A 21,127-nucleotide genomic window follows, 5' to 3' on the forward strand; every position below is an offset into this window, starting at 1 on the left:
TTGGTGAGCGCAGTTCACCTCGAAGGCTGACATCGTGGGATTTCATGCTTGCACATACGCTTGCAGAATTCCGCCCCTAGCAGCCTTAGATGAAATGCTGTACACTGTCATGTGCAAACAGACGCTAGACACAGTCATTAACTTAATCCCAAAATTAGAAGAACGTACGTGCAGTGAGGGAGAAAGACCTGACAATCTACTTCCCTGAAGATTACACCCAAGAAAACGCCTTGGGGCACTTCTGCTCTGTCACATGGGGTCGCTGCGAGTCAAAATTGACCTGACAGCACCTACCAATACACCAGGTAAGAGGGAGGAAACTAACATCACGTAAGTGCTTCTGCACAGCAGACCTTCAGCCAAGTTCTTCACATGCTTAAGGCGCTTGGTCTGCTCAGTGACCCCGTGAGGCAGACAGCATTCCCATTGAAAACTAGGAGACATTCAGCGGTTTTCCCAGGGTCAAATTACTGGTATGTGAAAGAGTAACTCTTTATTTTATAAATATATTTTTTTATTGTATTTTTGGTGAAAGTTTACACAGCAAATTAGGTTCCTGTTTAACAGTTTCTATTCATACTGTTATACTGTTCACTGACATTGGTTACATTTTCCACAACGTGTCAGCATACTCAGTATTTCCTTTCTGCTTGTTCTGTTTGCATTAATCTAGCTTCTCTGCCCCTTGCCCATTACCTTCTGTCTTTGCTTTGTGGTAAATATTGACTGTTTGGACTCATATAGATGATTATTTAAAGGAGCACAGTACTCATAGGTGATATTATTTATTTTATGATATGTTTTCTGATTTTATTCAAATCATACACAGTATGATTTGTGACATTGTGACTTTTTAGGCACACTTGAAATGAAAATAATTATTTCTGTTCTCTTAAGGCTACGCAGATACAAAGTCCTAGGGAGTAGCAATTCCGACTCAGACCTCTTCTCCCGTCTGGCCCAAATTCTTCAAAATGGATCTCAGAAACCCCGGAGCACTACTCAGTGCAAGAGTCCAGGATCCCCTCACAACCCCAAAACACCCCCCAAGAGTCCAGTTGTCCCTCACCGAAGCCCCAGTGCCTCTCCTCGAAGCTCTTCCTTGCCACGTACATCTAGTTCCTCGCCCTCTAGGGCAGGGCGGCCCCACCACGACCAGAGGAGTTCACCCCCACATCTGGGGAGAAGCAAGTCACCTCCAAGCCACTCAGGCTCTTCTTCCTCCAGGAGGTCCTGCCAACAGGAGCATTGCAAACCCAGCAAGAGTGGCCCAAAAGGACCTGGCAGCTTCCACCACCACTCGGCCAGCACTAAAACCCCCCCAGGGAAGGGTAAGGCAGCCAGTAAACTTAGCAGGTAGGAGCCGGGCTGCACATCTGCAAGGTGTGAGGTCCTTCTCCTCAGCCTGATGCATGTTGTATCCCTGTACTGTCTGTTTAAAAAATCAGTGTTGGTCTTCACTTGCAGAAAAAGTAACATGATAAATTATTTATAGGAAGACATAAATATGCGATAAGGAATTATCTGAGGCAGGCAGCAAGCAGATCAGGAATCAAGGGGCAACCTGGCAAACCCAAGGGGGAGAAACTCATCAAACGAGCTTCATTTTTTATCTGCCTTTAAAACAAGAGTTGAGGGTAGGAGATAAAATGGAATTTTAAGGGATTTGGCCCCATTTTTTAAGACTCTACTCAAAGATTATATAGCGAAAATGAAACTTATTTTAATATTTTCATTCAAAACAGACAACCTTAGAGAGTCAGGATTGTTCAGATATTAGAGTACGTGTAAGAAGTCTGGGGCGGGGGCCACTGCTCATGTATTTTTGACTCGTGAGTTTATCTGGTATGTTGAGAATTCACACCTTTACTTTGCCTCGTTCCTAGTACCCTCCCTGGATTTCACATTTTAAAGTTAGTGTTTCTCGCCTGATCCACTCTCTCTTCTTTGATTCTAACAATACATTCTGATGGACTTTCAGCAGCACATGCTGGGAATTTCAAATCCAGCTACCTTTTTTAGTCCCCTGATATTTTTCTTGGAGCAACATTTCTTAACCCAGTACATTTTTACTTAAAAAAATAACAGAAACATAGGTAAAGAAGAGAAAAAGTCTCAACAGAGGCACTTCATAGGCTTTAGCGCTTTAGGGAGAGAGGGACAGAGTGTGGAGAAATGCCCTTCAAGGTAGAAGAACCCTGCACCTTCTGCTACGTGTCTGCTCGTGGAGGGAAACTGGCCAGAGTAGACCTGGCTTCCTGAGCTCTTCTGGGTACAGATTCTTTCCAGTGCCAGCTCCAAGGTGACACCAGGGAAACACAAAGTTCAGAGTATGGCTTTATGCGTTTAGGGAGCTAGAAAGAAAGAAATTAGCTATATTGAGGCCTATAATCCTCAAACTGTGTATTTTATACATTTAGCCAATAAGGAATGGATATCTGAGGAAATAAATTTAGGCTAAATATTTATCTTGATGTTTGATTACCTGCTTCTCCTGGGCTTCAGTTTGAATTCCATGTAATCTCAATTTAGGAAGCTGTGATGGGGATCTGATTGGTTCTCATCTCACTCTTCTGCTACCAGGAATCAGGCAAAATTAAATTATACCAGACTTTTAAAATGGTCTATTTTGTATTCTCTAGGTGTTTTGTGTTGTAACCACCTTATTACAGTCAGATCAATTGGTCTGGTTGCTGTTGAAATTTGCCTTCTAGCAAACATCTGTGCTTTCTCTTTGACCTGTGTTTGCTGCCAGTCCTAACACAGTTAAACGGAAAAAAAGAAAAGAAAGACGTTTCCTTACCAAGTGAACATATTCTAATGCTGCATCAAAGCTGCCCTGAAGCTGCACTGAACTTACCTTGTTCTCTTTATCTGCGTTGAACTTTTTAAAAAACAAACTCAAAATACTATCGAGGCATATACGGTCTCCCCTAAGAAATGTAGCATAGTGTGGGATTTCATTTCCCGTTTCACACACCGCAGAGGAATGCAATAGATAAGACATGTTTGCTATTTAACTTAAGCAACTGTATTATTGGGAGGCCAATCCCTCTGTATTATAGTGTAGAATAGTTGCTATAACACTACTTGCATGTCTTCGTGGTAAATTATATAAATATTTATAAATAGAGAGAGAGAGACATATGCTTATATAAACTCATCCTTTCTCATTCTCCCTTCTGTTGTGTGCCTCGTGTACACTTGGGCCTTGCCGATGACCTTCATTTTCTGAAAATATATTCCCGGCATGTGACGCCTCAGATTGTTCTTGCCTTCCCGTGAGCAGTGCAAGGGTTGGCAGACCTTAACAAGCCAAGCTGTGTTATTTAATTTTCACTTACAGAAGAATTTTAATAGGGGGGAAGTTACTGGGACATGCTTGTAATACTGGTTCAGAGATATGTCATGTTAATCACATAGTTTTGTCCTTACGGTTCGAGTGGATAAACTGGGATGAAAATCATGGATCTGACATAACGAATTTTTAAAAATCTCTTAAAAATTGTCATTCTACTTCTTTTCACCTGTTTTCTTGGTGGTGGTGGGGTATAACCTACAATTAAGGAATGATCTTTTTTTCTTGTTGTATTAGCTAAATTGTACTAAAAATAACCAGCTTTAAATCCTGGCCCCTATAGTCAGAAATGTGCTGACGCAGCTGTAATTGTGGTCTGTGTCTGTGATTTTATTTCTCATTGGCAATCAAGACCAACAGCCATGGCAGTGTGGCAGCCGAATGTTCTCTTTCTTGGTCCCTCCCTTTCTTCTGCCAGTCCCTCCACTGTGTTGCCCCCTATTGCTAGCATCGACAAACTCATTAAAATCCAGAGATAAACAGTCTCGTTATATAATAGTATTTTATTTTACATATAGAGAAAGAGCTAACCAAAGATGTTTCTGCTCTGATACTTTAAAAAGAAAACATACTAATTATATCTTATGTATCAATAAGTCTGCTCAAAAATAGTGTCCTATATAGAGTTTATGGTTTTTTAAAAGCCTGGCTTGTGCTTTAGATGTTCACTGTCTCTCAGGCTAAATGGACAGGTGGCAGCCCTGAGCGAAGCACTTCTGGCATAAGGATTTCTGTTTTTTTTTTTCATTTTAAAGTATGATGTAGAGAACGTTTTCTTTTTCTGAATTATCCTTTATTTTTTATTTATTTTTGGTGTTTTTTAGTAATGGCATATTTCAGATTTAAGTGACAAACGTAGATCATTCCAAGTAATTTTAAAGCAGTTTTGTTATTCTGCTTAAGAGGAGGGGCTGGCCGTCAATCAGAATCAAACCCAACTAGACTAGTAGTAGTCTGGGGCAGAGCTTAGACCTTCTTCTGAAGGTCAGGGGCTCCTGTCAAAGCCACAGAGCCACCCCTGCCCGTGCCACCCCTTATCTAATCCGTTTGTCTTCGACTTTCTTGAATTTGGCTCTGTAGACAATACAGTAGCAGAATAGTGATTTATCTAGGTTTTCATACAAAAAGTATTTCATACGAGAAGGAATTGGATGGAGCAGAAATTAGAATTAGTAACAGGTTCAATCTTTTTAGGTAGTATTCTTCCTGAATTATGCTGCCAAAGCTCCAGGGTCTACGAATTTGCTGAAATATTAAATTTCCACATAGTAATTTTTTGCACAGCTTAAAGGCATTTAATGTACTGTGAACAGAGGAGGACGGTTGGGCCATATCAAATGTACCCTTAAAGCACAGATTATAAACATCTTTGAATGGTGAGATTTAGGCAGACACTAACTCTTAATTCTGGTGTGCCAGCTGGCCTTGTGACAGTGGCAGAGAGTTACATGTACTGTTTTTTAAGTTGCATGTTGTGAATTGTTTTGTAAAAGTTGCCAAATTAATCAAGCCCTAAATAAGTAGCAAAACAGTACTTGAGACCCACTGTAGTCATTATCCACCTTATATTATTTGCTTTAAAATACTAAACAGATCTCAGCTGCTTACTAGTATTCAGTGGGCTAGAGTGTGCCATCTCTTTCTGTTTAGCTCCTAGCCACCGGGCGGACTTGAGATTCTTCAGTGGTCGTCAGAAATTCTTTCCAGGGCACAGGTTTTTATGCTCATGTTTCTACGGCTGCATTCAGTCTACAGGGAAAAGGTGCACTTGGTACATGTCTTATAACCCAGACACAGATGGTTAAGGCCACAGGTAGTTCTTCTGTACCAACAGCTGTGAATTAAAAACAGGTGCTTTTTTTCCACAAGCAGAGGATTCTTAGTTCTGGGAACTACATTCCTTACCTAACATTAGAAATTGGTGATAGAAACAGAATCCAGAATTCATAACTTAATGGCCTAGGAAAAAGATGCGTCTTACTCTGGCTGCTTGAAAATATGTAGTTAAGTCTAGACTAAGTGTTGGAGATAAAACTTTTTCACATTTTAAAAACCTTTTTTCATTCCTTTATATCCGTCAAAACATGGCATACATTAGAGAACCTTTTCTTGGTTATGTTCCTGTATTTTGGAATTAAGTTGCTTGCACCCAGTCTTTTAAAAGCTGCCTGTTTCCGTCTGTCTGCATTTCTCATGGATGTGTTGGCACTGTGCCTAAGGAGACAGACTGGTTGAGGACAACTGCATTGTTTACCTTTCTTGAGTTTGGCTCTGTAGACAATACAGTGGCAGAATAGCTACTTATCTTTGTTTTCATACAAAATATTACAGGATTAAGGCGTGAGGTTCAGACATGTTAATATGTATCCAACTTGAGAAACCTGAGGTGCATATTTAGACCTTAATTTGGAGAAGGGAATAAGAGGCAGTTCCAGTCCTTAGACAGTATCAGGGGATGTAGTGCATGGAAAATCCCAGAAGGTTGTCAGGATACCCTACTTACTTGTCGTCATGTAGTGGAAGCCCGGTGTGTACCTTGAGAATGTGGGAACAGAGTAGAAACCAATATGATTGGACATTCACAGTACTTTGGCTCTTCCCTGGAACTGAGACGTCTTGGGAGCCTGCGGAACCTTGCCCAGCATTGCTAGGTAGGACCTGCGGGAGGTGCAGGGGAATTCCTGTAGCTCTTAGGTGACTCCAGGACATGCGACGAGGTCCTCTTCACGGAAATGAGAATTTGATGTTGCACACCTCAGTCCCTGGCTGGTCATGGAGTGGTGATGTTAAAGTCTTCACGCATCAGGACACTTGCTAATTTAGTTGTGATTGTCTCTCTGTGAAGCAGTTTCTGCTCCTACTTTTAAAATACATCAACCTGATGTTTACCTATCCCCCTTGAGAAAATCTGGATTAGAAAAAGAATGTGGTGAGATTAGGGTCACTTTGAGGTGACACGTAACTTCAAGTCACCAAAGAGCAAAAAGTAACATTTATACAGTAATGATCTGAATATTTCCCGTAGGCGTTGCTGGATCCTTGTTCTTAAGGATGCGTGTAAAAGAGACGAAGCCTTTCTCTCCATTGCCCTGTGAAAGCTCCCAGAGTAACAGGTTTCTGCCTCCTCTTTAATCGGAAGTGTTAGCACGGGCACAGTGTGTCATCGGTGATGCTGACCATGCCTCCCAGACACCCTAGGCCAGGCCAGTGGGCTCACCTTGACTCAAAATAGGCTCTTCTGAGGAGATCTTTGAGCTCTTGTGACTATAGGATTTGTTGATCACATAATTTTACTCACTAGTGATTGACAGTAGGTTAATACCGTGTCAGATTGTGTAATTGTTCACTCACCTAGCTAAGATGGACTACTCCTGCCATATGATGCTTTTCCCCCCTTATAATGTGGAATTTAAATCCATAAAAATTCATGTACAGCACTTGACCATATCTGGAGTTTCTCTGGGTACTCCTCACTCACCCACCACAAGGGTTAAACACGGCTTCCAGAGCTTGAATGTGATTTATTTTAGGGAGTTTTCCAGGGACGGGAAAGCCCTGGGAACTTTGCCCAAAAGTTTTTTTTTTTTTTTTAAACAGTTCACCAGATAAATTAATTCACTAAGCAGAAAAAGCATTCAGAAGTACAAAGATAATAAGAAGGCAATGGAAATAAGAAACTGTGCTAGTGGGGCTCTGAGATTGGATTGGGTGGTCTGAATAAAGAACAGATCAGACAGCTCAGGCTTGAGCCCTCGCACTTCTCGCTGATACGCAGTTCCTTCCTGGTCCTCCTCCTGGCGCTTTTCCTAGGCCTATTTCATCTGGCCATTTACTCTATGTTCCTAGTTTTGTAGGAAAAACGGGGGAGGCGGGAAACAACTAGTTTTGAAATAGAGAAAAACCTGAGAAATTAAAAACTATTGGCAGCTCTTAAATAAGATTCAGCCACAATCCAGGAGAATTCTCTCTTGTTGAGCAAGACCACTGAGTTAAGACTAGATGAATTTAAAAATCCCACTTTTTCTCTACCCCTCTTTTCATGAAATCAGAAAGATGAGACACTGCTCTTTGAAATACATCTAAAGGTATTGTGTTGTGTCCGTTTCCCCTCCAAGCTGCCCCCTTTGTTCGCTTTTGCTCAGGCAACCAAGGACACAGAGTATCGGCAGAAACGTGGAGTGCTTTTGTATAGGCCGTCTGTACATAAACGTGTAATTATTTATTTAATTTTCCCATTTGTATCATACTAAAGCTTTGTACAGTGTTTTAAGTTCTGTTTTAAAATTATTTTGTATTTTATTTTTATAATCTAGTAATAAAAGATTCATTCCGCATGCAAACTCTAGGTCTATTTGTGTGATGGTTTGGATTTTAAAAGTGGGAAGTATTTTTCTAATTAAAAGAAAAGTTACTGGATGCACCAGAAGGTACAAGATCAACAGGAAGCAGAAAATGTTACTATAAATGCAGGATCACACCCAGCAGTGACCTAGAAAAGCAGCACTGGACTAAATAGAAACTAGGTGCTCAGCACCCTGCAGGTGAAAACCAGGGTGTATGGAAATGAGAAGATGGCTTCCCTTGTAATAAAATGGGAAGTATTAAAAGCTCCTTTGAGTCCACCCTTCTATCAGTGGTGGAGGCATTTTTTCCTTCTCCACAGGAAACACCCCTCGTACCACTAGAGTGCTTCCTGCTCCCCGCCTTTTTGCCTGGGACCTTCCTGTGAATCCGAGGAAGTCTGTGAGACACTGACATGGGCACAGCTTCCCCCTCCTGGTTTGACCTAGAATGTTAGTGTCATCTCTTTTCTGGGCCTTTCTTGATTTCTCACTAAGCAGCACCAATCAGCGCTGTCTCCCGTGTTTTTCAAAATAAGGGAGATTAAGAAAGAAATCAAGCTCCCAGAAACTAATTATGAATATGCCTACTGACATCTCAACCGCAAAAAGAGCTGAATTAAGCTGATGTAAACCCATTATTAAAACGTGTAAAGGAGCGAGTCAGTGTGCAGGCTGCGGGCTGGGGATTATAAAAAGCCGCCCTGCAGGAAAACCTGTGGGTACCACTTGGGCCTAGGGATTGAAAACCCTGCCATTGAGAAAAAAAAAACATGGTCAAAATGAGAGGCTAGGCTAAATTTCGTGACTCCTTTAGGGCTTCAAAAAAAAAAAAAAAAGCCGTTACCGTCGAGTCGATTCCGACTCCTAGCGACCCCGTAGGACAGAGCAGAACCGCCCCATAGGGTTTTCCAAGGAGCGGCTGCTGGGTTCCAGCTGCCGACCTTCTGGTTCGCAGCCGTAGCTCCTAACCACTGCGCCCCCAGGGTTTCCTCCTTCGGGGCAGTGATCCCGGAGAAGTGTTCACCTTTACGGTCCGTCCGCTCTCCCCGGCCCGCCTCTACTTCCAGCCCAGCGCAGCTCCCGGCCCACGTTCGAATCCCCGCGCGTCGCCCTCGGCCCAGCGCCGCCGGGGCGGGGTCTCACCGGGGGGAGGGGGGCGGCGGTGCGGCCGCAATTGGCGCACCACGCGGCCTAGGCGGAGGCCGGGAGAGGCCCCGCCCCGCAGGCCCCGCCCCGCAGGCCCAACGGTCGCCCCTCCGCGCCAGCCCCGCCCACTCCAGGCCGCCCGTGGCGCGCCCGCGCCTGCGCAGTCGCCCCGGAGCGCCCGGACCGGGATGGCGGCCGTTTTGGAGTCGCTGCTGCGAGAGGAGGTGTCGGTCGCAGCCGCCGTGCGGTGGATCGCGCGCAGCACCCAGAGTTCGGAGGTAAGGCGCCGACACGCCCCCAGGCCGGCCCGAATCCGCTCGCCGCGCAGAGAGCACCCCCTCCGGCCCCCTTCCTCCGGGGCGCCTGGCTGGCAGCCCGGGCCGAGCGCGCTCCGTCCCGCCCCGGGCCGCTGCCGCCGACCGCCTCGGCCCCGCCGCTCGCGACCCCGCCGGCCGCCGACCCTCCCGCCCCGGCCTCTGCTTCTCCTCAGGACGAGCCCGGGGAGGCGGCGGCGCTGAGCGCGCTCGGGCCGCTGCGGAAGGAATTCGTGCCGTTCCTGCTGAACTTCCTGAGGGAGCAGAGCAGCCGCGTCCTCCCGCAGGGCCCCCCGACCCCCGCCAAGGCCCCGGGCGCCTCGGCAGCCCTGCCCGGAAGGCCGGGGGGCCCGCCGCGGGGCGGCCGCGGGGCGCGCAGCCAGCTCTTCCCCCCGACCGAGCCCCCGGGCGCCGCGGCCGACGCCCCCCTGGCCCGCCGCGGGGGCAGGAGGCGGGGCCCGGGGCCGGCCCGCGAGCGAGGAGGCCGGGGCGCCGGGGGCCCCGAGGAGGCGGTCGGCGGGGAGAGCCTGGGCTGGGCCGGGGGCCGGAGGCCTCGGGGCGCCGGCAGTGCAGGCAGCCCCAGCCTCGGGCTCTCCGATCCGCCGAACCTCAGCAACCTGGAGGAGTTCCCCCCCGTGGGCTCCGTTCCCCCCGGCCCAGCAGGGTGAGACATGGGTGGCCCTGAAGGCTGTCTCTGAGTCGGGCGGGGCGCCCCGCGGTGAAGCGAGAGAGGTGCTGAAGGCTGGGGGTGAGAGAACCACGGCGGCGAGGGAGGGTTACAAGGGGCTGAGCTCTCGCGGTGGGAGGGAGATGCCTGAGAAGGAATTGGAGAGAAAGCTTCGGCTACTCTCAGCAGGACGAAGCCTTCACGCAGGATCAATCCAACGCCCGTCAGCGAAGAGCGGTCACTCTCCAAGCCTAAGACCTGCTTCACCTCACCCCCAATCAACTGTGTGCCCAGTTCCCAGCCCTCAGCCCTGAACACTAGCCTTTGGGGCCTTGGCCTTGCCCCAGGGTGTCGAAGTCTGCAGGAGGAGAGGGAGATGCTCAGGAAGGAGCGGTAAGGCCTTGTGGCCCCCTGGGGTGTCAGCCTCCTCCCTGTAGGGGATCGCAGGCTGTTCCCTGAGGTGGTTTTCCCCCTTCGGGACCCTGGGTCGGTTTCCTGGGCTTTCAGATGACATCTCTGGAGGCACCTGAGCGTGGCTACGGAGGGGAACCCATGCTAACTGCTCCTGACACCCTTCCGTCCTCACAGCTCTAAGCAGCTGCAGCAGTCACCTACCCCTGCCTACCCCACCCCTGAATCGGGGTCTCCCCTGCCCAGCTGGACGGGAAGCCTTACAGCTGAAGCTGCCGACCCTGCCAGGGTGTCTTCCTGCCAGCGCCTGAAGCTTGTAGCCCTTGTCTACTCCTCGTGCATTGCTGGTGAGTGAAAGCAGAGGAGATGGAGTGGAGATACTTGGAGAAGTTCAAGGTCAGAGAATTGGTGAGGCACACAGAACTGAGCCTTGGTTCCGAATGATGCCCAATACCCTGAGATTTCTTTTTGTTCCTAGAAAATCTGGTACCGAACCTCTTCTTGGAGCTTTTCTTCGTCCTTCAGCTCCTTACTGCCCGCAGGACAGTGGCTGCCAAGGATGATGACCTTGAACCAAACCCAGGTGCCTTAGGTCAGTGGGCAAGCCTCCTTTTGAGAAATGGAATCTGGAGATTGAACAATTCTCAGCTGACAACTCGCTGCTATCCTTCCAGATCCCCTGGAAAGCCCCCTGTTCCAGAGTGTCCACGACTGTGTCTTCTTTGCAGTTCAGGTTCTGGAGCATCAGTTTCAGTGAGTTCCCAACTGAGGCGTTGGAGCCTTGTTCCCACTGTCTACTTTGTTCCTTGGCGGCTTAGGCTCCGTGCTCGTGCCTAACACAGGTGCAGTGACCCTGGACCCATCCTTACCTGTAACTTCTGTTTTGTGTCAGGTTTATGAATTTAGCCCTTAAAAAAGTCAAGCTGCTTCTTGTGGTTTTAGCAGCTGACCTTTGGGTTTATATCTAATGTCGGAGCTTTGCGCTTTTGCTCACTGCTTTGTGAGGTCTTGTTTCCTCACGCCTTTGCTTCTGTCGTTTTTTATTCTTAGTGACGCTCCTGTACCTACCTGTGCCTTGTCCCTGCTCCGTGCTCAGTGTGGGACAGGTGCCAGCTTCCTCTCTGCAGCTTGTGTCCCACCTTCACTGTATCTTTTCTTGTCCCTACAGGGTTCTTTCCTGCCTGGACAAAGGGACCTTGAAGCTGTTGGCTGAGAATGAGCGGCTGCTGTGCTTCTCACCAGCTCTGCAAGGCCGCCTGCGAGCTGCCTATGAGGGCAGTGTTGCCAAGGTGGTGACCCCAGCTTAGATGCTTGCCTGGATCTGACCTTTCCCACCTTCGTAATCCAGGCATCTAGCTCACACCCGTTGGGTGTCATGTGGCTAACCCTGGGCTGGGATGGGGAGAAGTTTTCTTAGGCTGATCCCTACAGCCTCAGGTTCCTAATGCCACTGCCGTATTTTAGGTCTCCCTAGTGATGCCACCCTCTGCTCAAGCTGTCTCCTTTCAGCCAGAAACTGACAATCGGGCCAACTTCTCCAGTGACCGAGCCTTTCACACCTTTAAAAAACAAAGGTGGTAACAAAAAGGGAACTTTGGGGGAGGGAATGAGTGACATTTTCTCTGGCACAAGCAGCTGTGTAGTTCTCACAGAAAGTAGAAGTTTGGCACCAACAGGTGGTGGTTTAGCACACTTTCAGCTGCCAGTCATCAGAGGGCCACTTAGTTTCATGCTGATGGGAGTGAACCCCCAACCTTAGCCAGCCATTTCACGGCTGTGACTTCAGTCACACAGGGCTCTCAGGGAGGAGAAGTGCTGGGCTCAGCTTTCACTGTGCACAGAAGCGCAGGAAGCACACACTGCTGGGTCTGTAGCATCATCCTGGCTTAGCTCACTTTGGAGGGCTGAGGGATGGCGCTGTGGATAGCACCCGGAAGTCCTGTCCTCAGTGCTTCTGTGCTGGGGGAGGGCGCTCCTGGGAAGGAGTTGGAGGCAGCCGTGCCTCAGCTGATGAGGCATCTGTGTATATCTGTCAGGGATGTGTTTTATGAGGTGCTTCGAGAGTGGGAAGATCGCCATGAGGAGCCCGGCTGGGACTTCGAGAAGGGCCTGGGCAGCAGGATCCGGTGGGTGCTCTTACTGGTCACTTTGACTGACTTGTTTCTTGCAGTGAGCAGCTTAGTGGTGCTTGGGTAGCTGACTGGAAGAAGGCTTTCTATCCGGTCTTCCAAGCCAAAGCTGCTATCTTCTATCTTCTTTAACTTCTCTAGTTATTTCTGATTTTGCTTCCACTCAAAAGGGATGGATTTGTCTCTCCAGCCCCTCCCACTCAGAAGGGCTTCATACTTGTTCTGTGATTGAGAATGCTCGGAAAGGTGCCGAGCTCTTCATTCAGCTTGCTTGAGTTTTGGTCCAGGTCACCAGTTAGAGCCTTTCCAACCTCCACTTTTCTCCATCTTCCAGTTTGGGCAAGTCTGATAACCCTGCATAGTTAGACAACTGGGACGCAGAAGGAATAGTCTCTGTCCAGTGTCCTGCCCTCCATGCTGGTCGTTGAAACTCCCTGGTGCTTACTGTGGATGAAAGACATGAGGAGTGGGGTTTCTTATTTGGCCAAGAGTGTCTCCAGCCTTGAGGGCCCGGGTGCTGTGGGAGATGTTGCTTAGCTTTTGTCATAGCCCGTGTGGGCCAATTCCGGCATTCGTCTGCTCAAGCCCCTGGGAAAGGCTGAAAAGCCCAAGGGCTGGCTTGCTCTTCTGGAGATTCCTCCCTCTTCCTTCCTTTCCTCACTCTGCTTTCTTCATCTGTTACTTAGAGCCATGATGGGCCAACTGTCTGCAGCCTGCAGCCACAGCCACTTCGTTCGGCTCTTCCAAAAGCAGCTTCTCCAGGTAACAGCCCCAATAGGAGATGAATCTACAACGAACAGTAGGTGTTTTAGCCAGCCAAGTAACAGCTGGCACCTTAGGTAACGGGGCAGACGGCTGTGCTGAAGTCTGAATAGAAGTTCGACTCCTTTGGCGGCAGTCGAAACTCCAGGAAGCCAGAGGAGCCAGAGTGCTTTCTCACAGGCCCAGCAGTCAGATAGGCGTGGTTTCAAATCCTGGTTCTGTCACTTTACTGTTGAGTGACCCTAGGCACATGCTTAACTGGACTTCAGTTTTGGTTTCTTCATCTGTAAACTGAGAATATCATCTCTACGTCGAAAAATGTCTCTCAGACACCTGACGTAGGTTGACATTCCATAAGCATTTTATCGTTGCATTCTTATATCGTCTGATTCTTCTCTCCTACTTAATTTTTTTTTATTTTTAACTCAATAGTTATTTTTTTAATTGGTGTTTTGATCTCTTCTTCCTCTCCCTGCGCAGATGTGTCACAGCCCTTGCGGGGCAGGGGGTGCTGTCTGGGGCGAGGCTCCGGATGTGTTAAGTGTACTAGGAGCTGACAAGCTGGGGAGGCTGCGGCGCCTACGGGAACGACTTGTGGCCCCTCAGAGCAGTGGGGGGCCCTGTCCACCCCCCACCTTCCCAGGTTGTCAAGGTTTCTTCAAGGACTTCATCTTGAGTGCCAGCAGGTGAGGGCCGTGTCCTGTGGGGCTGGGGGCAGAGGCCAGGAGAGGCCTGTCTTCCCAGAGGGCAGGTGGTGCTCTTCCCTCCTTCGCCTGAGTGGTAACGGGTGGGACAGGGATCCTGGCTCCCGTCAGCTCACACATCCTACTCCGCTTCCCCGTCAGCGTCTTACCGGTAGAGATAATTTCATTTCTCCATGGCCTTTCTTTTCTGGCTGGAGCACCTCTTCAGTGCCACCACCTTCTTGCCCCCCTTCCTAGCTTCCAGTTTAACCAGCATCTCATGGATAGTCTGAGCATGAAGATCCGAGAACTCGACGGCCTTGCCCTGCCACAGCACGAGCCTGGTGACGAGGACGGGGTGTCAGACGTGGACTGGCAGGTTAGAGCCCAGCGCAGGAACAATAGGGCTTTGGCCTGGGAGGCGGAGAGTATTCTTAAGAACCTGATAACAGATTTGGAGTTCTTCTAGAAGTCTTGTGCTTAGGACCTTTTATTTCCCTTGTTCCCCTACAGAGTGAACGGAGGCGATTTGCTGTGGTGCTGCTGAGCCTGAGGCTTCTAGCTAAATTCCTGGGCTTTGTGGCTTTCCTGCCATACCGGGGGCCTGAACCACCCCCGACCCGCGAACTTCAGGACTCCATTTTGGCCCTCAGAAGCCAGGTGCGTGGGGGGGATCCTGGCCAGGAGGGAGCTGGGAGGAGCAGCAAGGCCCTGAAGTTGATTGGTTTCCTTGGCCATTCAGGAAACCAGGCAGGTTAGAGGGCATTACCCAGGCCCTTCCAGGGGCCCGCCCACTGACCGGGCACTGGCCCCACCAGGTCCCTCCAGTCCTGGACGTGCTGACCCTGCTGCGGCAGGGGCTGGGTGCCCGTCGAGCCGTGCTCACCGTGCCCTGGCTGGTGGAGTTCCTCTCCTTTGCTGACCACATTGCTCCCTTGTTGGCCTACTACCGCAGCACCTTTGTTCTCCTGCTGCGCCTACACCGGTGAGTGGAGGAAGGCAGGTGCGGGGTGAGGCTCGAGGAAGGAATGTGGGGAACATCAGTTGGACCTGCTATTTGTAAAGAGGGCTGAGCTGCCTGTCCTTTGCATAAGGCAGCATCACCACCGGAGCCGCAAAGGGAAGGCAGGTTTTGGTTCACACAGACAGTGGGCAGTTATTGGCGCTCGCACTGGCCCTTCCTCCTCCTCCTGCGGCCCAGCTGAGAGGGCGTGCGGATGGGGCAGGGACTTGAGGAGTAGCCAGTTGCCCACACAACAGCATCCCTGCGAGGGACCTTTGGAGAATGACCTCCTCGCTGGTGGCTCTTATTCCTGTCAGCTACTCTCTGGGCACCAACCCTGCTCATACCCTCCATTTGCCTTTTAGGAGCTTGGTCTTGTCCCAGGAGCACGAGGGGGGGACATGTTTCCTCAACAAGCTGTTGCTGCTTGCCGTCCTGGGCTGGCTTTTCCAGGTCGGGAGATCGAGCTGCCAAGTGAGGGAGGGGTGGCTGTGGCTGGAGATGGGGAGAGGGCCAGAGATGGGGTTCAGGAGAAGTGTGGGGATCTCCAGAGCTTCAGAGGAAGGTTGCTTTGAACCTGGTGCCTAAGTGCAGAACCGGGAGGTGGAAAGCGATGGGTCTGAGGTGGTGACTGGAGCTCTGACTGCCCGTGTCTCCTCCAGATTCCCACAATCCCTGAGGACTTGTTCTTTCTGGAAGGGGGTCAGTTGGATGCCTCTGAAGTGGACACAGTAGCCTCAGAGCATGGCTTGGTAAGTGTGGGGTCCAGCCAGCGCTGCAGGGAATCCTGGGAATAAAGGAGACACCCCAGGATCGACTAGCCTGTTGTGGGCCGGCTGGGAAGGACCTGACGCTGCCTGGCCCCCCCAGCTATGGCCTGTTCTCCCCCAGGACAGCATGCCTGTGGTAGACCAGCAGCTGCTCTACGCCTGCTGCCCCTACATCGGTGAGCCTCTCCATCTCCCCCGGGCTTCCTTGCTCCTTGTCCTGTCCCTTCATGAGTACCCAAGACGTGCCACGTGGGCCCAACACCCTAATACGTTGTTCTCTTCTTAGGCGTGCCCCAGGTGCCTCAGCCTCTTTATTCCATAAACGCTTCAAGTCTGAGACGCTAGGGAGGCAGGCAGGGGAGAGAGGGGGTGCTGGAATTAAGAACTTGTGCTTCCCTGATTCAGGAGAGCTCCGGAAACTGCTTGCTTCATGGGTATCAGGCAGCAGCGGGCGGAGTGGGGGCTTCGTGAGAAAAATCACCCCCACCACAACCACCAGCCTGGGAGCCCAGCCTCCCCAGACGGCGCAGGGGCTGCAGGTAAGGGGTGAGATGGAGGGAGGGGCACCCAGTGGGGAAGGGAAGGCCTTCTTGACGGGGAAGCCTTCCCTGCACCGCTGCCACCCCCCAACAGGCACAGCTGGCCCAGGCCTTTTTCCACAACCAGCCACCCTCCCTGCGCAGGACTGTGGAGTTTGTGGCAGAGAGAATTGGATCCAACTGTGTCAAACATATCAAGTAAGAGGGGGTGGGGCAGGGGGTGGAGCTGGTGAGGGGTCCTCTTGTTCCCCTGCTGCTGACCTGAGGAAGGCCAGCGTGCAGGAGGTGGGAGGGAGGCTGGAATCACTGACGTTCTCTGAAAGAAGTTCTGGTCAGATTTTCTTGAATTTGCAGCCCCTTTCCGATTCAGCCACCTCCAACCCTTGTCCCTCCTGCAGGGCCACACTGGTGGCAGATCTGGTGCGCCAGGCGGAGTCACTTCTCCAAGAGCAGCTGGTGACACAAGGACAGGAAGGGGGAGACCCAGTCCAGCTGTTGGAGATCTTGTGTTCCCAGCTGTGCCCCCACGGGGCCCAGGCACTGGCCCAGGGGCGGGAGTAAGAAACACCTGTTTGGACCCTCTTGGCTCCCTGTCTACTCTCCTCTTACCTTTTGTTTTTCTGTTCTTTTCTCACGCTCATAACTTACTCCATTTCTCCTTCCACCCTGTTTTTCTCATTCTGTGTTTTTTTTCCTTTTCTGTAGTGCTTAGAGCAGGTGGTGGCTGGGGTGAGGGGGCTGACAACCTGGGTGAGCCCTCCCGGGCAGGGGCTTGCTGGCCCGGTGTTCAGGTCTGTGAGCCAGACTGAGATATTTGGACACGTTGACCTCGTCCTCCCTGTCTCCTTCAGGTTCTGCCAGAAAAAGAGTCCCGAGGCCGTGCGGGCGCTGCTTCCGGAGGAGACCCCAGCAGCCGTACGTAGGAAGCCGCCCTCTCACGGGCTGGGGGGCTGAGGGGCAGGTGGTATGTGCCCCCTGTGACCACAGTCCCTCACCACAGGTCCTGAGCAGTGCAGAGAGTATTGCTGTGGGACTTGCAATAGAGAAAGCCTGTGCTTGGTTGTCAGCAAACATCACAGGTAAGGTCCAGGGAAGGAGAGGGGCTGGACCGAGTTTTCAAAAAGTGGGCTGGGAGGGAATTGGCAGCACTTATGGGGTGAAGGGCGCGGTGAGCCCATCGTGCAGGCCGTCCCATGACCTCCTGTCCTCCTCTGCCCGCAGCGCTCATTAGAAGAGAGGTGAAAGCGGCAGTGAGTCGCACGCTTCGCGCCCAGGGTCCTGAGCCAGCTGCCCGGGGGGAGCGGAGGGGCTGCCCCCGTGCCTGTGAGCACCACGCTCCCCTCCCCTCCCACCTCATCTCCGAGATAAAAGTACACAGCTCCCCTACTCCTTGTGGCTTCCTCCCCCTCCCTGTGCCTTTCCTGCTCTCCTTCCTTTCTGACACCAGCGCCAGTGTTTATGTAGAGAACCTCCCTCCCTGTGCTGTGCAGACAGTTGGTGCTTCATTCTGGCTAAGTGTGTCTTACACAGGTGGTGACGGGAGGGGAGGCGAGTGGCCATACAGTGCCCTAGAATGGTCTCCCAGCGGCCATCCACCCCAGGATTTGGATATGAGTGCAGAAATGTTCTGTGCTGCAGTAATAACAAAAATATCAATTCTCTTGATTAAAAAAATTCAGAGGCTGTCTAGAGCAGGGGCGAGCAGACCAGGGCCAGATCCAGCCCACCACCTATTTATGTAAATGCCGTCTGACTGGAACACAGCCACGTTTATTTGTTACGTGTTGTCGAGGGCTGCCTCTGCGGTGCAGCAGCTTAGTTCAGCAGTCGTGACAGACCTAAGGCCACAAAGCCTAAAATATTAACAGTCCTGGTCTAGGCCTGAGTCTCCCAGTCTGAAGGTCCTGCTGAAACCTGTGTACTTACTGGTATGTGAAATACTGGTGGCACAGCTTCCAGCATCACAGCCACACACAAGCCACCACAGGAGGGGCCGGTCCCTGGAGGAGGACGTCTTGCTTGGTAAAGTGGAGGGTCAGAGAAAGAGAGGAAGACCCTCTGGGAGGTGGACCCACAGACACAGCGGCTGCAGTGATGGGCTCAAGCATAGCAACGATTGTGAGCATGGCTGAAGCGGGCAGCGCACCGTTGTACGTAGGGTCACTGTGGGTCAGTGCCGACTTGACACCTGGCAGCGACTGGTCCGGAGCAGTAGTCTAGGAAGGAAGATTTGGAACAGGGACTGAGGAGGAGTGACTAAAAACAGGAGATTATATAGGAAGAAGAAAAGCCTAAGTGGCCATCGGATACTGGTTCTCAGTATGCAGAGGATTTCTGTACTGAAGCCTACGCTCTCCTGAGCTGGAGGGAGAAAGTGCCATGTGTCTGACAGGGCAGTTAAGTCAGAGGTTTCCCGAGATGCGCTAAGAGTTGCGATGACCTCCGGGAGTTGGTTAGGTACGGTTTTGCCCCAAGATGAGTGACATCTCGAGATACCTCCCAGCCGTGTCTGCCTCTGACGGCAATGTTGCCCTTCAGCTGCCTGCTCCGTCCGTTCCCTCTTGTCCACGTGGTTGCTTCTCCCAGCTGTGTTCCTGCCCGCGTCCCGGGTAGAAGGGCACCTGGCCCAGTCACCTCACCCCAGGGCCCTTCCAGTTCTCTCTGCCTCTCTCCACGCTCTCTGTGGCATCCTGGTCCTTTCCCAAGTCTCACCGTGCCCCCTTCCCCGCTCCCCCCAGGATGTGCTCTCTTTGGCTGTGGGGCCCCGAGACCCTGAGGAGGGAGTTTCCCCCGAGCGTCTGGAGCGACTCCTAGGCCAGCTGGGCCAGACCCTGCGGTGCCGCCAGGTGAGACGTGGCGTCTTCCACACAGAGGACGCTCTCCTTGTGTCCTTGGCTAGTGCTAAGGACGCAGAGCCAGCTGGGCTCAGGGCTGCCGCTGAGGCTGTGACGTTGGCTCTCTTTTCTCCGCAGTTCCTGTGCCCACCTGCTGAGCAGCAGCTGGCAAAGTGCTCGGTGGAGCTAGCTTCCCTCCTTGGTATGGTTCCTTTTTATCAGGTTGTTCTCTTGCTAGATAGCCCAAATCTCAGGGTTGGCTACGAGCAAGATTGGAAATGTAGAGCCCTCTTCTGTGCTTTCCTCCCAGGGGCTGGCCTGGTGGCCTTGCCTCCACTTCTGAAAGCCTGGCATTCCTCTCTTTCTCTAGTTGCAGACCAAGTTCCTATCCTGGGGCCCCCAGCTCAGCACAGGCTGGAGAGAGGGCAGGCTCGACGGCTTCTGCAGGTGCTGCTTTCCCTGTGGAAGGAGGACTTCCAGGTGCCGGTCCCACTGCAGCTGCTGCTGAGGCCAAGAAACCTGGGCCTTCTGGCAGACAAGCGGCCAAGAGAGGCGAGTTAGAGAGCGGGTGCAGGGGAGCCAGAAAAGCTTCCTAGCCTTGTGTGGTCATGTTCTTACACCCACCACCCTCACCCTTATAGCTTGAGCTTCTTTATTCCCCTTTTCATGCTAAAATGGACTTCCTTTTATCTCCGGTCTCCTCTCTGTGGCAGCTGTCTCTCAGTAGGGGCCTGGTGTGGTCCTCCTCCTCACAACCCTGACATTGTCCTTGGTGTGCTTTGCAGTGGGACTTGCTGCTGTTCCTGCTCCAGGAGCTGGTCGAGAGGGGTCTGATGGGACGGACGGAGATCGAGACCTGCCTGGGCAGCGTCCATGAGGCCCAGTGGCCAGGGGTAAGGAGTCCCACCTTCTATGTGGGGAGAGAATAGATGTACCTTTTTATCCTGCGGGGGCGGGGGGGGGGGGTCAAGTGATGGGGCCTGACGTTCTTAGGATCTTCTTGAAGTGGTTGTAAGGACTGCCTTGAACTTGAGGCCTGGCTGCTAACGGTCGGCTGTGAAGGGTCATGTCAGCAGAGAAGAGGAAGGCAGGGTGGCACTGAGGGTGTGGGTTTCTTAAATCAGGATAACCTGGGTTTTTATCTCAGCTGGCACTTCATGTTTCTGTGACTTGGGACAAAGTAGTATTTATCCATAAAGTGGAAATAGTAATTTACATCTCCGAGGGTGAAATAATGCGGGTAAGATGGTCTAGCACCACACCTCAGGAGGCGGTGACTGTTACCATGGCATCCCGGCAAGCCCGGTCTCCCGGCAAAGCGCGCTCACCGCCTCACCATTCACGCTCTGGGACAGAGCTTCAGGTCCATTTCAGTGAGAAGGCACCCAGGGAAAAATAACTCGTTTTTCTCTTCAAAAATAACTCGTTTTTCTCTTCACTGGTCAGTGAGGACTTTTTAGTAGAAAGGATGAACCTTCCACAATTACACGCCTGCCTTCTCTGTCTTGTTTCAGGAGTTCTCTAAAGAATTAGCGACTCTGTTCAACCTGTTTCTTGCTGAACCTCACATGCCAGAACCCCAACTAAGAGCTTGTGAGCTGGTACAGCCAAACCGGGGGACTGTGCTGGCCCAGAGTTAGAAGGAGGTGGCCCTGCCTTGGGCGTCTCACCAGAACGCGGGAACCCCGCCTGACTGCCTCAAGAGGAGACCCGAGTCCAGTGCCACCCTGCGCGCCCACTTCTGACCCTTGCTGGTACCTGAGGGAGTGGTTGGGTCTGATGTGATCAGATTTCCTGCTCGGATGTGAAGGAAGGTGTGGCTGCTCAGCACCCCACCAACTGCAGGCCTGCCAGGTCAGATTCCTGGGTGAAGGAGCTGAGCCTCCATTCCTGGGGGAGGAGAGCTGGCGCTTGTCGCCTGGATGCTAAATGATGTGTGGGCTTGCCGGCAGGAGGTTCGAGCCCCACTCGCTGCTATCCCAGCATCTCTTAAAACTTTGTGGTTTGGGGAAATCATGACAGAAGCAAATAACTTCCCAGAAGCAAGTAACTTCCTGCTTGTGAGGGAAACTGAAGGATGAATTTTGGGAGTCTAGGTTTTCTTACCACTGGGAGCTATCCTGAAAAAGGCACAACAGAGAAGCCAGGACCCACAGACGGAAACGTGC

The 21,127-nt window shown here is 51.3% G+C and overlaps 2 protein-coding genes across 12 annotated transcripts in view; both read left to right on the plus strand.

Moving 5' to 3' along the window:
* Window positions 1–7,691, plus strand: part of TTBK2 (tau tubulin kinase 2) — a 210,421-nt gene extending 202,730 nt beyond the window's left edge. For all 5 annotated transcript variants that reach the window (XM_049899717.1, XM_049899718.1, XM_049899719.1 and 2 more), the window contains one exon: window positions 898–7,691. In XM_049899717.1, the coding sequence (XP_049755674.1) occupies window positions 898–1,360 (463 nt within the window). In that variant the 3' untranslated portion in view covers window positions 1,361–7,691. The remainder of the gene's footprint in view (window positions 1–897) is intronic.
* A 1,305-nt stretch (window positions 7,692–8,996) lies between these two features.
* CDAN1 (codanin 1) lies at window positions 8,997–20,599 on the plus strand. Of its 7 annotated transcripts, none has more exons than XM_049899755.1 (28): window positions 9,009–9,125; window positions 9,338–9,825; window positions 10,015–10,221; window positions 10,417–10,586; window positions 10,718–10,831; window positions 10,914–10,992; window positions 11,408–11,528; window positions 11,704–11,813; window positions 12,276–12,365; window positions 13,055–13,130; window positions 13,611–13,816; window positions 14,072–14,192; window positions 14,327–14,473; window positions 14,632–14,798; window positions 15,182–15,269; window positions 15,479–15,568; window positions 15,708–15,762; window positions 15,992–16,125; window positions 16,220–16,323; window positions 16,524–16,682; window positions 16,977–17,040; window positions 17,126–17,204; window positions 17,347–17,495; window positions 18,864–18,971; window positions 19,098–19,161; window positions 19,330–19,511; window positions 19,745–19,852; window positions 20,474–20,599. In XM_049899755.1, the coding sequence occupies exons 1-28, from the start codon at window positions 9,036–9,038 to the stop codon at window positions 20,597–20,599; spliced, it is 3,696 nt and encodes a 1,231-aa protein (XP_049755712.1). In that variant the 5' UTR covers window positions 9,009–9,035. The 7 variants fall into 7 exon arrangements, with proteins under 7 accessions (XP_049755714.1, XP_049755715.1, XP_049755716.1 ...); XM_049899756.1 differs by having other exon boundaries at window positions 10,018–10,221; XM_049899754.1 differs by having other exon boundaries at window positions 18,864–19,161.
* Window positions 20,600–21,127: the final 528 nt, after the last annotated feature.

The sequence above is a fragment of the Elephas maximus genome, chromosome 10, assembly GCF_024166365.1.
Source record: "Elephas maximus indicus isolate mEleMax1 chromosome 10, mEleMax1 primary haplotype, whole genome shotgun sequence".
NCBI lineage: Eukaryota > Metazoa > Chordata > Mammalia > Proboscidea > Elephantidae > Elephas > Elephas maximus.

Excerpts from the sequence above, each read along its gene's own strand:
- CDAN1 (XM_049899757.1), top strand. The coding sequence starts at position 9,036 with ATGGCGGCCGTTTTGGAGTCGCTGCTGCGAGAGGAGGTGTCGGTCGCA. Across the intron at positions 10,832-10,913 it reads ACCAAACCCAGGTGCCTTAG|ATCCCCTGGAAAGCCCCCTG; the intron begins GTCAGTGGGCAA and ends CTATCCTTCCAG. Across the intron at positions 13,817-14,071 it reads TTCATCTTGAGTGCCAGCAG|CTTCCAGTTTAACCAGCATC; the intron begins GTGAGGGCCGTG and ends CCCCCTTCCTAG.